We start from the raw sequence: 15,754 nt of genomic DNA on the forward strand, positions 1-15,754 counted from the left end.
GGGCCCATGGACTTGTGGGTGTCCAGCTTCCTTAAAAGATCCCTAACCTGACCCACATCGACAGAGGGAAGGTCGTCCTTTCTCCAAGCTTGCTCGCTTACCTGCCAGGACTGGGGAGCCTGAGGGCCAGCCTCGACAGTGAAGACTGAAGCAAAGAAGGCATTCAGTAGCTCCGCCTTCTCTGTATCTTCTGTCACCAGGGCACCCATTTCATTCAGCAGCGGTCCCACATTACCCCTGGTCTTACGTTTACTGCTGACATACTTGAAGAAGCCCTTCTTGTTATCCTTGATGTCCTTTGCCAGACTTAGTTCCAGGTGAACCTTGGCCTTTCTTGTTGCTTCCCTACATGCTCTGGCAGCATTCCTGTATGCCTCCCAAGTGGCCTGACCCTCTTTCCACATTCCATGGAGCTTACTCTTTTCTTTGAGTTTCACTAGGAGCTCCTTGTTCATCCATGCAGGCCTCTTACGTCGTTTACTTGATTTCCTACGCACAGGGATCCACTGGTCCTGAGCACAGAGGAAGAGCTGCTTAAACAGAAGCCAGCTCTCCTGGACTCCCCTACCTTTGAGAGCCATAGCCCATGGAATTCTTCCAAGTAGGTCCCTGAGGAGGCCAAAGTTTGCTCTACTAAAGTCCAGTGTGGTAGTCCTACTTGTTGTTCTGCTTCCCCCTCTCAGAATCCGGAACTCCACCATCTCGTGGTCACTGCAGCCAAGCCTGCCCCCTACCTTCACATCCTCAACCAATTCTTCTTTATTTGCCAGCACGAGTCCTCTATGAGGACTGTCACAGATTTAATCAGTTGCCCGGTTACTCCAAAAGAAGAGTGTTCTTTTGTCTATAATGAAGCACTTTTGTACAAAACATGGTGGAGTCCAGAGTGAACCTGAACCAGTTCAATCCTTCACACCTACCAACTCGTGAGCAGGCAAATTAAGAACTACCAATACTCACTGTAAGGGAATTGTCTTCAAGGAGGTGTAGGTGCCTTGGCTGTGATTGCAGGTGGGTCTGTAAGTTTTCCAGATGCTCTGGTAACACACCGCTCAATATTACATAGGGCAGTGAAGTCATTTGGACAGAGTTGCACTCTCATCACACTTCGTGCCGAGGAGTATGTCCTGACATCTGTAAACAGTGTTGTCATTGCTGAACTGGTGGTCATGTTCCTTGAAGGACTGAAGAAGAGATCACGATTCGCTGTGGCAATGAATGAGAAAAAATCCCAAGGTAAGTCTTATGACCTTTCTACAGGATAGGGAAGAAATCTTGAAAGAACCCACAGCACTTGTTTGAAAGAGCTCAAAGAGGGAGAACTTCAGCAACAAGAGTCCCTTTGCTCCAGGAGGGATGCATAGTGATCAGCACAGCAATGCAGAACACAAGGCAATGTGATTCAACACCTTTGCATACAGATTACCTTTCCTTCCTTCTTCTACTTCACATATTTTACTTAGATAGTAGACTGTCCAACAATTCAGCCTTCTTATAGTAGAAAGTTGGATCTGAGCTCCCTGGAAATACTTTCCAGAAAAATTTCACAGAGGTGGTAAACAGGAATTTTCTGTGGAATATAGTTGGCTGGAACAGACAAGAGGGGATTAAAGTATAAGCATTAACTTCACCTACTTACAACTACTGAGTTCCTTTCCATGCTTTGCTGCCAGTTCTAGACACAAAGTCAGCACCCATAAAGCAAATGGAATTTTGTCATTGTCCTCAGTGGATCAAAATCAGGCTGTCAGAGGAAATTTAAGTGATTTCTCTGAAGCATCACTGGAAAATTAGCCGTATTTACGCAAATCACTTTCCATTGCTAATTGAATTCAGGCCTTCAAAATACAATTCCCTTGTCTTTCATGTTGCAATCCCTTTGCATTTTCTTGGACTGTCAAGCCTTAACAGTACTCCCTTATTCCATTTTCCAGAAGACCCTGCCATCCTGTCCTTCAAGAAGGGAGACTTGCTAATCTTCACCGAAGACAAAAGGCTGGATGCAAACTCTGGCTGGATTTGTGCCCAGAATGAAAGGACAGGCAAAACAGGAAATGTATTTTTGGAAGAGATCTACATCATTCCTTCTCTCACAAAACCTTCTAGTCAAGTTCTGGTAAGAAAAGCTGAGCAGTTTCTTTGAAAAGACTGGAAGATAAATGATAACAACAGTGTTAAATATGATTAAATTTATAACTGGAAGTTAATTGTTCCTCCAAAGTCAGACAAGTTCTATACCTCCCATTGAAGCAAAGCATTTCATGCTGTCCTGTCTGAAAACAAAACTAAACCTAGCCCAAACTCTAAGGAAAAGACAGACTGCAGTTGCACAAAAGCAATGCCTTTCAAAAAAATGGCCTGTTCACCCTTAGGGATTTCAGTGCCTGAAATTGGTAGCAATTAATGGAAATCAGTGTGCTGTTGAATTTTCCTGCATTCACACTGGGTTTGATTGGTGATCATACATTACGGCTCAAGGGAAGCTCTAAGTGCAGCAGGCTATTTTAAAAGAATATGCTCTTTGAGGGACGCAAGGTTTCTCATTGATCACTCTGCTAACAATTTTATCTTTAGTTTTGGAGACTAAAGTCTGGAGTTTAGTATATTGTATGCAGTGCTAACAAGTAAAAAGCTGAAAAAGTGAGGGAAAACCACAGCAGGATAAGCAGTTGCATTTTTAACAAGTGTTGTCCTTTGCATAATCACATACATTTTGATGGTCACTACTGTTGCATCTATGGAAATTACTTCTTTGAGTTGACTACTCCCAAGTCTTTCCTGAGTCTCTGAAGAAGAAGATTAAGGGGACAGAAGATCTCCTGCAGCACAGAGCACTCAAGCTTAGTATACACCATCTGCACATACATGCTGAATAACATCTGACAATATGTGCAGAGACCTGTGTCCATGTGACATCTCTATGTGGCCATGTCATTCCAGAGTTTGCTGATGATGTCTCCAGACCAGAGGAGGACAGCTTCACAGAACTCCTATGTGGATGAACCTGATGAAGAGGATCTCACAGTGAAGCCTTACACCCTGGAGGAGTTCTCCTATGAACACTTCAGGTGAAGCTCTCTGTATAGTGTGCACCCTAGGAAAATTCCAGTTGATCTTTAGCGATCCCTAAAGCCTAGGATGTAACAGCATCTCCCATTTCTGATTGGGTTTCTTCTCTTTGTTTCCTGTAATGAAGTATGACTTTGGACATGCCAGAGATTCTGGCACATGGCCTGCTTGTATCTTTTGTCTGCAGAAATGCAAAGGGAAGGGTAGAAGAAGCCCAGTTGGACTTTTTTTCTTTTCTTTCCAGCAGGCCCTATTCTTAATTCTCAACCCTTCTAGCTAGCTAGGGTACACAACATCTCAGGCCTCAGAAAGTAAGGGAAAAATTATTCTCCTAAAATCTCTCTTTTTTTTGCAAGCTTTCTCCCTTCTGTGTCTAAAATAATACGTATTTTCCTGTTCTTGTTGATCTGCATAATCAAAGGAGATACAAGATCTTGGGAAAGAACATGTCTATAGACAAGCCTATGTGATAATGACCTCCTATGTTCATAGCAATACTGGTCCAATAATTTTGTATTGCCTTTACTTGTCTTCTTTCAGGACTCCTGAGAAGGAATCCATCAGCAAAGCTGTTCTCCAGAAATCCCGCGGGCGCAGTCAGCTGTGGGCACACTCTAAGGAGCCCCTGAAACAGCCCTTGCTAAAGACAGCATGCACGGACCCTGATCTTCGGGATTTGGCTTGTCAGGCCTTCATTGATATCCTTTCACTCTTCTCTTTAGGACCTGAGAACATTCATGGGAAGGAAGAGCTAGCTACCTCCACTAAAGTCACCTCCATTGAGATAATAATGCACCCATATTACAGGGGATACCCCCCACCATGATGTAAACGTATCAATTCTGCACAACTTAGCATTGTTTCCCTTGTCTACAGAGAAAAGGTTTCTATTCCCTCCCAATGCTCCACAACTCCCGATGGCTCACTTAACTGAGAACATGGCTTTAACAGCAAGTGAGATTTACTGTATATGCCCAGAGCAAGCAGCTAATACAGTACAAATCACAGCCAAGCAGTGACTGCTGCACAGGGAAAGGGTGTAGGAGACAGGCAGGGAATATGTTCCAGACCTGCTTCCCAGTATTTGCCACTTAGACTATCAACAGAGTCACAAACATGTTAGGATGCAGATCAGACTTCCCATTTACCTTCCAAAATTGGCCTGCTTTTGTCCTTAACAGCACATTCACCCATCATGAAATTCATGGGAGACTATCCCTCAAAACAGGCACACTCCTCTGTGGAAGTCACTGACCAGATATTTATAGCAGCTATCCAGGAGGAGGTTCTGCGGGATGAGATTTACTGTCAGATTATGAAGCAACTGACTGACAACAAAAACAGGTACTCACCCATGTGCAAACACCCTCCTTCTGCAGAGCCAGGGCTCAAGTGTAGGTGGTAAGCAGGAATCCCTGCTACACCTGTGATGGGGTGGGGGCAGAGGGGAAGGGTGGCCAAATGTTGGAGTGAGACCTTCCCTTCCCCCTTTTTCCAGGCAGTGCTGTGGGGCTCGCCTTTGCAGAGCACTCAGGACCACTAACTGACAGCAACAGGCTGTGGAGCAGGTCCCTCGCTCGTCTCCCTTGAGCTGCTGCTTTGCTCCCATCAGCATTCGCTGCTCGTCTCTGTGCAGTATGGTGTGAGGCAGGGAAGGTGTTGCTGAAGCCCTCTCACTCCCGAGGCAGTCTGTGGGGAAAATATGGCACTGCCTAGAGCTCTTCCATGCTTTCAGTGATTGCACTGCCAGCCCTCCATTTCTTTTAAGTTTTCCAATGACAGTATTTCCCTCCTATAAGCACATAGTTAACACTAGATCGTTTACTACCAGTGAATCTTTTTAAGTAGTTATATTAATTAGGTTACACAGCTGGCCTGCAGAACAGATTGGTTACACAGGCCCCTGTCTGTGCATAAGTCTCTGAAACAGGCTGGTGTTTGCTTCCCCACTCATAAAATTATCATTTGACCTACTTACAGGGGAAAGAAATTGCAAAAAGAAGCTTAAAATAATACTAATTATTAAGAAATTGTTTGTCTGTTTCTAGCTGCATTGTATCACTGAAAAAGTTAGAGAAGGATTTTCTATTTTTTTATTTTGTTTCTTACTGTTCCACAAATATTAAACTTAGTGGAGCTTTTACCATGTGTGTAACTATAAAATGGTAAATTTCCTTGCCTGCAGTAAATCTTACAGGCTATTTAACACATAGTCTGTAACCATGGTGCCAGTGCCATGCCTGATGTACTCTACCAATTTAGTCTTGTGGGTCATTCACTGTTTTGAGAGGGATCACTGGTGTGGAAAAAACAATGCTTGAAAGGTGGCTATTTCCATATATATTCATTTGAACAGCCAGAGCCACAAACCTTTCATCCTTCCCAGGCTACTGCCCTGTGGACCATGTCACACTTTCACACAGACACAAACACCACTGATCTATAGACTATAAATGGGATTAAAATAGTGTGTCTTCATCTGCAAAATTAGAACAGTAAATGGGAATAAAGAAGCCAGGACCCCTTTATTCAGCAGACTCTGGTGCCCACTGAAAGGTAGACCTGCTGGCTTTCCCAGTTGAAACCACTTCACACTATTTAGCGTTTCAGAGTAATCCCTGGGACACAGCTGAAGTGTGTTCTGCTCCTGGCTTTGAAGGTAGAATGACTGACCACCTCCTGGCTGCAGAGCCTTTCTTACTGCTGAGGATGAAATGCCAGAAGAGCTTAATCTGGCAGATTTCACAGGTCCAGAGGCTTTCTGCCTGAAAACTGTACAAACCTGATCTGGAGTTTTGAAGAACTGTAACTACCTCATTACACAATGCCACCTACCTGCTCATTTTTCAGAGCAGGAACACACATAAAGGAAAGTAAATTACAAGCAAAGTGCTTGTGCTCTGAGCAATGCTGGCTAGCACAGAAGGCAGGTGAATACAAACAGCTGATAAAGCACAATCCAAGTACATGGGATCTTGAACAGCAAATTGACAGTGGCTTTCCAAGAGGAATGGACCAGGGTCACTGCTGCCTAGATGACTGTTAAACTGGAGCTTATATTTATTCATGAGATTTAAAACTGTCATGAATATTTATCAGCCAGGATTTAGCATTGTCTTTGCATACGGGCTGTGGCCATTGCACAGAAAACGGCTGCCAGATCCTGTGTGAAGGCTCTGTTGATTTGCAGCTCTCTGCTGAATGGCACAACATACCACGATGGGAATATGTTTCTCTTCCCTGTGGCTGGTGTGTGGTCAAACAAAGAATTCTATGTGGCTGTAGCAGAACCACTTGCTTTGTGTTCACAGGTACAGCGTGACCAAGGGCTGGCAGCTCCTTTGGCTCTGCACTGGCCTGTTCCCACCCAGCAAGTCGCTGCTGAAACATGCCCAGAAGTTCATGGAGACACGTCAGAAAGAGACACTGGCCCTGGAGTGCAGTCGGAGGATTCAGACAGTGATGAGGTAAACAGTCCAGTATATAACCAGCTCAAAGTGTTAAAAAATCATGAATCGGGTGCCAAAAAGCAAATGGACTAGAATATTGAGACTCTTACTTTCCTATCTCTCTTTACATCCTTTTTTTAAAGTGATCATTATTTTTAATTCTCTTGTGGACTTTGAACCAGTAAAAGAGGTTTGTGTCAAAGTTTCACTTTTTTCTTTCACAGAGTTAGCAACATTTTAAAAAGTTCAGCATCACACATAATCACTTGACTCCCAGAGCTGGGTATTTCAAACATCCTAAAGGGCATGCAGCTTGGTATGAAATCCTGTGTTGTCATTAATGAGGTCCTGACCTTGCTTTCCTGTGGTGAGGCAGCATATCCTTATACCCCTTACATGTGCCTCAGGATTAGTCTTGAGTTTGTTGAATCTCAATAGCACAGAGCTGCACATGTGCAGCTAAAAATACTAGGGTTTACTCATAGTGGGGTGGCACCACTGAAGTCACTGTCATCTGCACAGTGCTGATGTGGCTCTGTTGGTTCTCTAATGGTGAAGCAAAGCAGATCCATGCTAGGAAGACAGGATCAACACAGTCATTTCCTGTTCTTTGAAGAAATCCAAATGAGCAAAGCCCTGAGACTTAAATGGCTGCTCACAACAGAGCACTTCTCAGTCCTCTAGGCATTACCCCTGTCCTGGTGAGGGTTGAAGCAATAGAGCCTCCAGCCCACAGTGCTTCCCAAGCTTCTGAATGACTTGGTGTAATGAACTTGACATGACCTGAAGAGTGGAAGGGCTACCTGGTTTTCAGGAAGGATCAACTGAACTGTAGGGGGGTTTCTCTAGATTCCTCCAGACACTAGAACTACCCAGACTGACACTCTGAGAACACAGTGCTTTGGTATCAAGGTTAACCCCAGCCTTGTCCCTTTTGATGCTGCTGTGAGTTACCACCTGCCTGACACAGACCTCTTCAGTAAAGAAGCTGCCCAGTGATTTCTCCCTCCAGCTCCTCCATCCTCCCCCTTCTCTTAGGCTGGTCCCTGCATTTGGTCTATGAGCCATGTGGGCCAGGCTCAAGGGGAATGGTAACACAGTGGCTGCCCCCCTTGAAGTGGATGGGTTTTGGCACTGCTGGGGAAATGTCACTGCACATTGAACTTGCCTTTGAAGTGCCTGAAAAATGCATGGCGAGGAATGCTATTCATTGTTTTTTTCTACGGAGAAGACTGAAAATTCCCTGCCTCCCCGTATCATGTGCTATTCATGCTTTAAGCCCTGTTGAGCTGTACAGAGCTGCTTTAGAGTAGGGAAACAGGGAGGGGAAAGCAGAATAGGCTGTTTGGGAGGAGAATTCTATCTGCTAAACTGCTCCAGATCTGGAGCCTGGAGGATGGGAAAAGGAACAAAGACAAATGTTGTTTCCTAAGAGCATTTAGTTTCCTAAGACTACACCTGCACCTACTTTGAACAGAACAGAATAGAATAGAATAATTTCAGTTGGAAGGGACCTGCAACAATCATCTAGTCCAACTTCCCCCTGTATGTAACCTGCTGTTTTTGGAAAGGGGAGAGCAGGCAGCTCAAAGGACTGACCTACAATACGTGGAGTAGAAGCCAACTGAGCCCTTGGGTACACCTTTTACTCCATAAACAGCTTTACAGCTTCATCCCCAGCCTCCTGGCCAGGGAACCAGTGAGCACCCTGACAGGTGTTAAGCAAATTTTGCCTTGGCAATGAACGCTGAGCTGAGGCTGCAAGGAGAGATGGCCCTGTGCCTCCAGCTGCACTTCCCTGGTCTCCTCTGGCCTCCCTCTGCTCCAAGTCCAGGAATAGATGACTGTGTAGGGCAGGTCCACACTCCTTACAGTGCCTGTACAGTACCAGAGCACACGCTGTTCAACTTGGTTTACAGTCAGGTTCTCCTTCTCCAAATGGAACTGCTACTTTATTTAATGGAAAAAAAATTAGTTTTCAAATCCACATGACTACAGCTGGATGCTAGACTAAGCTCTCTTCCTGAGAGACTGGCCCAGTGTGAGAGGGGAATTTGGCCCATAAGCTGCAGTGTACAAAATCTCCAGACAGCCTGCTCTATGCCACTGAGGGCAGGAAAATACCAGCCCCAGAAGGTAATGTGCTAGATTTGTTCTCACTTTAACTGTATCAACATTTTTGTATGACTCGGACTTCAGGGCCAGTTCCTTTGCTTTAAAAGGCAGCTCTGCTCTGAGGTATAATTTCAAAGAACTGGGATTGTACAGCATAAGCACCTCTCGAGTCAGTGATTATACGCCAGCTCTTTTATATACATAAAAAAATATTTTTTTTTTACGTGTATATACATGTGTAACATGCTTCTAGTGGCCCTCCAAACTTTTCTAGTACTTACCTCCTGAGCTGTAACTCATTTTGTATCTCAATGCATATCTTTTTGCTCATGCAAGAATTAAATAAAGTGTGTTTCTCCTTGTGGCTATCTTCACACTTCAATAACAGTAAGGAAAAATCTCACTAAATACATAGAAGGGGTGATAGTACTGGCTAGGAAGGTGCCTTATTCATGCAACCTCCTTGCAGAGTAGAACAGACTTTTACTATACATGCTAATAAGACCCTCAGTTTCTTGCTGTTAATTCATATTAATGCTGTTAATTTGCATTGGGCTGAAGATCCATTAAAGCCTGCTCCGCATCACAGTGCTAGCATTTTGGATGGAGTCTGTTGTTTGGATGGAATACTGTTGTTCAACTCCTCTAAGATTAAACATCCAGCACTGATCTCTCTTATGATGGTGGTGGCATTTTCCAGGAGCGGCTCCAGGAAGTGGGCACCTCATCCTGTGGAGGTTGAGGCTATCTTACAGAACAACACTAAGGTCTCACACAAGATTTGCTTCCCTAATGAAACAGAACAGGTGAGAACTTACTTTCCCAGCCTTGACCATTTTCCCAGCCATGATGTGTTCATGCAGGAGCACGTTTCAAGACATTCCGTGTTCTCATTTCTTCCTCTCCTCTGTGTAACAAGAGTCTTGTTATCTCATAGACATTTGACGTGGGAACAAACACCAAAATCCGGACTCTGTGTCAGAACATTGCTTCCAAACTGCAGCTGAGCTCCTGGGAAGGTTTCAGCCTCTTTGTGAAGATTGCAGACAAGGTAACTCTTCTTGACTATGGCAGGGCAGCCAGACTCCTCCCTCCTCTCTTACTCATTTACCAGACCACCTAAACAACCCTATACAAAGCCAAGCAACAGAGCAGGTCATTACTGCTTCTGTCTTACTGAAGGGATACAACCTAGACTTGAAGTTTTAGCACCTGACAACCCTTGAAGGGGCTGGATGGAGATGCAGAGTTTCTACCAGCTTACCAGTACACAGGTGGTTGCATACTGCTGGATTCAGCCCTCTTCCACTCAGGCTTTGCCCAGGACATGTGCTACACATGTACAGTACCCTCTAGTATTAGGGAGAGTAGTGGCTGACCAGCACCAGTTGATTGCTTTCTAGTTTAGAGGAAGCTTGGGCTGGCTTGCCTTGCTGAGAGGTCCCTTATCTCTGGAACTGTGATAAAGGCAAAAGCAGCACTGAGTCTAAGCACAGGGAGTTTCTGATGTGCTGCATTCATGAAAAGAGGAACCCAGTATGTGCCAAGATTTTACAAAGAGGAGGTGGCTAAGAATAAGGTAGGCATCTTCAGCTTGACTTCAATAAGCAGGTTGGAAAGAAAAAAGCAACAGAAGATGCAGTAAAAATCCCCACACAACATTTAAATCATTTGAGCCTTCCCCCTCCTGTTTCTCTACTTCTTTCCCCTTGCCTCTGTCTTTCCTGCCATAATAGTGCTCTCTCACTGTAGACAGGGAAGGAAAATTGAGCCTGATACTTGGGTATGTTGCCACAGGCAGTATTTTTTATGATCTACTAATCCCTCCTTTCCCCCCTTCATTGCTTGGCCTCTTTCAGGTGATCAGTCAGAATGAAGCAGACTACTTCTTTGACTCACTAAGGCAGGTGACAGACTGGAACAGGAGGAACAAACCAGGGAAAGATGGTAAGAATGCCAGCATGACAAGAAGCTGCATAAGATGCTGTGTCGAACTGGGGAAACCGCAAATTTATCCAGTAGAATTTACTCCATCTTGGGAAGCATGTGGCAGAGCCTTATAACAATTCTGTTTGTACATATACGGTTACTGCCTGCACCATCAGTAAGATCCAGTGACCTGACGCAGCCAAGCACTGGCTATCAGAAACATGAGAACATCTTTGTGGGGGGATCTCCCCAGATATTTTAAATTGGTACCAAAGATTTTTTTTACCTGTTACATCCAAAACACACAGCTGGATGCACAAAAGTTAGATAGGTTCATCCTCTGTACAGTTCCAGGCTCATGCATTGCCGGATCAGGTATCAGCCAACACATGTAAATAGGTTCTTTACACAGTGTCACTCCCATGCCTTGGGTTGTTAGAAAATTGTTGCCTAGATTATTACCTGATGATACCAAAGCACGTTATATTGCTAGAGGAACACTTGTTAGAATAAAAGAATATAACACTAATGACAGCAATTCTTTGCACTTCACCTCCATATAACATACATTTTGAAATCCACATCAAACACAAACTCCACTCAAATTTCATGTTCATTTATCCCAACCTTTGCTTACTTCAGGACAGTTAAGGTTCAACCTCCTGAAGCGCTATCTACATATCTAAGACTTTCTAACTTCCCTCTTCTCCCCACAGCTGATGCAGCTGCCAGGAGCTCTGAAAAATCACAGCATAAAGGTTGTGGGTGCCTTAAATCACAATGCATTTCTGTAAACACAGCCATCAGGGAATGTACCTGCATCAGTACAACAGAATTTAGGTGTGCTGCACATCAGCAGGCAGCTGTCACGAACACCAACAAATAAACACTTGCATTGCTGGCATCCTCAACTTCTTCCTCCATCTCTGAAGAGCCTGTACCTTAGATCACTGCATGATCAGTGCCCAGGAACTGACAACTAATCAATTTCTTGGTCATCTAAAATGGTCTTTTGTACTTCTTTGTTAGTAATTTTGTTAAAGCCAGAATTACATTTCTGAAGAAACTTACAAGCTATTTAAAAACTTAAAAGTTAGCAGAGAATGCTAACAAGGTGTTGTTTCCTTAGGAGCTACTATGTCTGTGGCTTATGAGGTGTACTTCATGAGAAAGCTGTGGCTGAATGTAACTCCTGGGAAGGACCTGAAAGCTGATTCCATTTTTCATTACCACCAGGTAACCAGCTCCCTAAAGCACAAATATAATGACAGGCAATGTGATCCAAGAAATACTCGTAGGAAATTAAGTCTTCTAGAGTAATTACAGTCTATCTCACCACAGCTTGCATTACAGAGCTTCCAGAGGAATGCCTCTGGAGGACACAGCTCAGCCTCAGCAGCAGGTTTATTTCTCGCAGTGTTCACACCTTAGCAATACTGCTTATGTTAGGAGCACAGCTCCCTAATCTAATTGTACCCTGGAGGTGCTCGTCTTAATCCGTAATTGTATGGAGAATCATAGAATGGTTGGAAAGGACCTTTAAAGATTATCCAGAGAACCTCCAGAGAGTCAAAAGCCCTTGAACTGTGTTTGGCAAGACTCATATCCTGACCTCACAGCTTTGGCATCCATAAGTCAGTGTTTGCTTCAGCCCATTCTGTCGGGATTCAGAGCTGGTCTCTTCCAGGAGTTGCCGAAGTACCTCAGAGGCTACCACAAGTGTTCCAAAGATGAAGCCGTCCTGCTGGCAGGGCTGATTTATAAAGTGCGCTTCAACAATGACCGCACACAGCTGGCAACCATACCCAAAATCTTGAAGGAGCTGGTGCCAGACAATCTGGTCCGAGCAATCTCACCAGATGAGTGGAAGAAGGTAAGAACATCAGCTTTCATTAATCATGCCACTTCCACAGAGCTTTATGAGAGAAGACATTGAGACACACTACTTTTTTGATCTGACAGTCTTTGAAAGCATTATTGAGGGATGCTACTGGATGTTGCTGTTTTGCCTCTTACAATCTAGATTTTGCATCCCCTCTATGAAACCTCTGAAAGGTATCTGCAGGCCTGGACAATGGATTTGAGATATGCATTTTTCTTGGAGATATGAATCTATTTTCAGTGTCCAGAGGAAGAGTTAGAGATAGGAAAGTCAGTGATGGGACTGGGGATTTGAAGATCTTGTAGAGAAACGAACATTAAGATGTCTCCTAAATATTTCAGTTTGGCCAGCAAATCAGTCACCTTGCACCATGTGCATGCTACTCATAGCAAAAGGGTCCTTTCTCCACCAAAAGGCAAGAAAGTTTCAGCAGGTACTTATTACTTACTCCACTGAGGAAGACATAGGACACCATTTCAAACACAGAGAGAAAATTCACCCTACATGTTTCAGCAGAAAATGTGATACATGTCTGTGGGTGTTGAACACTGGCTTTCTGAATTTTGTTTCATCCCATATGGCCCCTCTACCCTGAAATCCGTTCCCTTGGGCTCCTGGACTTCCTTCAGCCAACTCATTAGTAAGGAACACTGGGGAGGTTCTGGCTCCACCTTGCCCCATGGCATGGTAGGCTATTTTAATTTTCACAGTCTTATGTTGCTGTGGGCACAAGACTGATCTTGGTGATGGTCTGATGCTGTCTTTAGTGCTAATGCTGGATACATTGGAAACCTGCCTGTCTTCAAATGAATAGAGTTTGCATCCTTTTTTCTAAACAGAGCATTACTGCAGCATATAGCAAACATGAAGGAAAAACTGTGGATGAGGCCAAGATTGCCTTCTTGAAAATGATATACCGGTGGCCAACGTTTGGATCAGCCTTCTTTGAGGTGAAGGTAGGTTTAAAGGCTTGTATGAATGGCTTTGGTAGTAGACCAGCACTGGGGGGGTATGGACTGACTATAATTCCGTATCTGTGTAAGGGGGAATGCATTATAAAGCTGGCTTGCCATCATCTATAGAGGAAAACTCAGTTCCTTGGAAGTGGGGAGATGTTTTTTTTTAATCCCTTCTGAACTACGCCTGTTATTTACTGGCTATGTTGTTGTTCCAATTGTAATACTTAATACTACAAGTATGTAGTAGATGGGGTCTTTTAGTTACACAGATACTTAACTGTCCTGCCATTGTTCTCCACTACAAAATGCTGCCAAATCTTGTACCTCTGGGGACTCCTCCCTCAGAACAGAACTGTACTAATCCTCTCATTCTGCAGTGGATACCTCCAGGAATCATTTCCCACTTGCTACCTTTAACTTCTCCTCGCTAGACTCTTAACCGGTTTGCAACCAACCATTAAGCCTATTATCAGATAGCCTAGGAAATAATGGACCCGATTCCGCTTTTATGTAGCGGTTACTCAAGTCATCGATATGTAGCCAAAAAAGTCATCCTTAGCAATAGTTAAATAATATTGAAGAACTTTATGTTTCAGTGTTTATTTGGTAAAGAGAACAAGCAGCACTGGACACTGTTAAAGGTCACTATGCACCTGTTACGGATCATTTCTTAATTTTCTGCTTATCTTGCTCTGTTACTCATTTATAGCAAACCTCAGAGCCAAATTTCCCAGAGATTGTGCTGATTGCAATCAACAAGCAAGGCGTCTCACTGATACATCAGAAGACAAAGGTAACAGTTGCTTCTCAAGAGTCTATCTAAGGAAGGATTTAACTGACTGTGTTAAGACAGCAGCAGGACCTCCTCCCTGAATGGTAGGAGAGTATCGATAGAGTCCCTCTATTCATTTTCTGTGTGAAACTGAAGAAAATGTTATTGCCTCAAATCACTTCTTTACAGTTTCTACACTGGAAAGGAAACAGTGTAGAGCACCTCTGAAAAAAGAAGTGGTAATCACGATGGACCTGGGCAAAGAGTAAGATCAGGCAGGTGGATGGCTAGTGCACTAGGGAACCTGCTTCAGAAAAATGCTTTGCAGGAAACCCAAGCTGTCTAAAAGATCATGCTGAATAATAGTGTTTACCAGCTCTCTAACCCAAACAGTCTGGTCTTACCCAAGTTCCCAGGTAAAAGCATTTATGAGTCTCACTATTTGTTTTTAATAAGAAAACAAGTATCCAGAGAGTTTTAGATTATAAAATGGTAGTGTGCTAAGGCAAAGAGCAATATATAATGAAAGGAAGTCTCATTAGAGTGATTAAGGCTCACCCACTTGGTGAAAATACAATATAACACTAGTCTGGATGCAAGACCTACCTTGATCTACTGTGTTTATAAATGAAGTGGGAAAGAAAAAGAATGCTCTGGCTCTACAGTTTTTCTTACATAACAGCCTGTTTTCATTTGAGAAATGTTCTATAGTTCAGTTTGTTTCCCCTTACAGGATATTTTAACAGTTTACCCCTTCAATAAAATCTCCAACTGGAGCAGTGGGAGCACATACTTTCACATGACAATAGGGAACCTGGTACGAGGAAGCCGGATCTTATGTGAGACATCTCTGGTAAGAAGAGTTTTGTCAACTTATACACAAGAAACTACTAATTTTTTCTTTACATCTAGGATTGCTACAAAACAATGGTGCCAAAACAGATGTTAAAACCAGTGCAGATACAAAAAGCACTCACTGCTATGTCAATAAAACTGCAGTTTAGAACAGGTTCAGTGCTATATAATGCCATCTGATGCAAAGACATAAACCACAGAGACAAGGAAAAATACCAATTTTCCAAATTCTTCCCATACATCAAGATTCTATTTATCTGAGACATTAAGAAAAAACTGCACTTACCAACAAATGATGTATGAAACTTTTTGTCTTGCATGGTTTGATCCATCTATGGAGTAACGCCATCTTTGTAAGATTTTACATTTTTCGATCAGTGGTACCACCTTTTTAAGAATTGATTTCAGATTGTCCACAGACTCAGACAAGCATCACTGTATTGATATTTAAAGGTAAATTTGTAAAGATAACATGAAAACATCCAAGGGCTAACTTCTATCACAGAAAAGCTTGGATTCCTAAGTACAAGATGTCAATCTATAGAATGAACAACAAGGAGACAGTAGAGCTATACTTTGTAAAGTTTTATAAGTCTACAAAGGGAAGAGCAGAGAGAAGAATAGATAAATAATTATCAAAACAGTGATAGCTGTTGGAAAAAGAGATGTCCATGCAGGGAAGAATCTAAGTAGAAGACAAAACAGGAAGGAAATTATATTTTTA

General features: G+C 43.2%; 2 protein-coding genes across 4 annotated transcripts in view; one reads left to right on the plus strand and one right to left on the minus strand.

Annotated features, from left to right (window-relative positions):
- The window catches only part of MYO7B (myosin VIIB), a 49,165-nt gene that overhangs the window by 33,012 nt on the left and 399 nt on the right, over positions 1-15,754 (plus strand). The window contains 14 exon segments of the mRNA XM_035894984.1: positions 1,077-1,236; positions 1,935-2,116; positions 2,941-3,068; positions 3,610-3,767; positions 4,260-4,413; positions 6,381-6,536; positions 9,334-9,439; positions 9,571-9,684; positions 10,493-10,580; positions 11,692-11,798; positions 12,250-12,435; positions 13,284-13,400; positions 14,113-14,196; positions 14,909-15,028. Of these exon segments, the coding sequence (XP_035750877.1) occupies positions 1,077-1,236; positions 1,935-2,116; positions 2,941-3,068; positions 3,610-3,767; positions 4,260-4,413; positions 6,381-6,536; positions 9,334-9,439; positions 9,571-9,684; positions 10,493-10,580; positions 11,692-11,798; positions 12,250-12,435; positions 13,284-13,400; positions 14,113-14,196; positions 14,909-15,028 (1,860 nt within the window).
- The window catches only part of LIMS2 (LIM zinc finger domain containing 2), a 51,016-nt gene that overhangs the window by 3,460 nt on the left and 31,802 nt on the right, over positions 1-15,754 (minus strand). The window contains exons 11-12 of one of the 3 annotated variants that reach the window (XR_004842101.1): positions 1,427-1,587; positions 1,115-1,206 (exon numbers count right to left, since the gene is read on the minus strand). The exons of 1 other annotated variant lie outside the window; for it this stretch is intronic. The gene's annotated coding sequence lies outside the window, so the exon portion shown is untranslated. Of the gene's footprint in view, positions 1-1,114; positions 1,207-1,426; positions 1,588-15,754 lie in introns of those variants that run through there. One more of the 3 variants, XM_035894987.1, reaches the window with a different exon arrangement.

Source organism: Egretta garzetta, unplaced genomic scaffold (genome assembly GCF_000687185.1).
Source record: "Egretta garzetta isolate BGI_Z169 unplaced genomic scaffold, ASM68718v1 scaffold775, whole genome shotgun sequence".
In the NCBI taxonomy this organism is placed as follows: domain Eukaryota; kingdom Metazoa; phylum Chordata; class Aves; order Pelecaniformes; family Ardeidae; genus Egretta; species Egretta garzetta.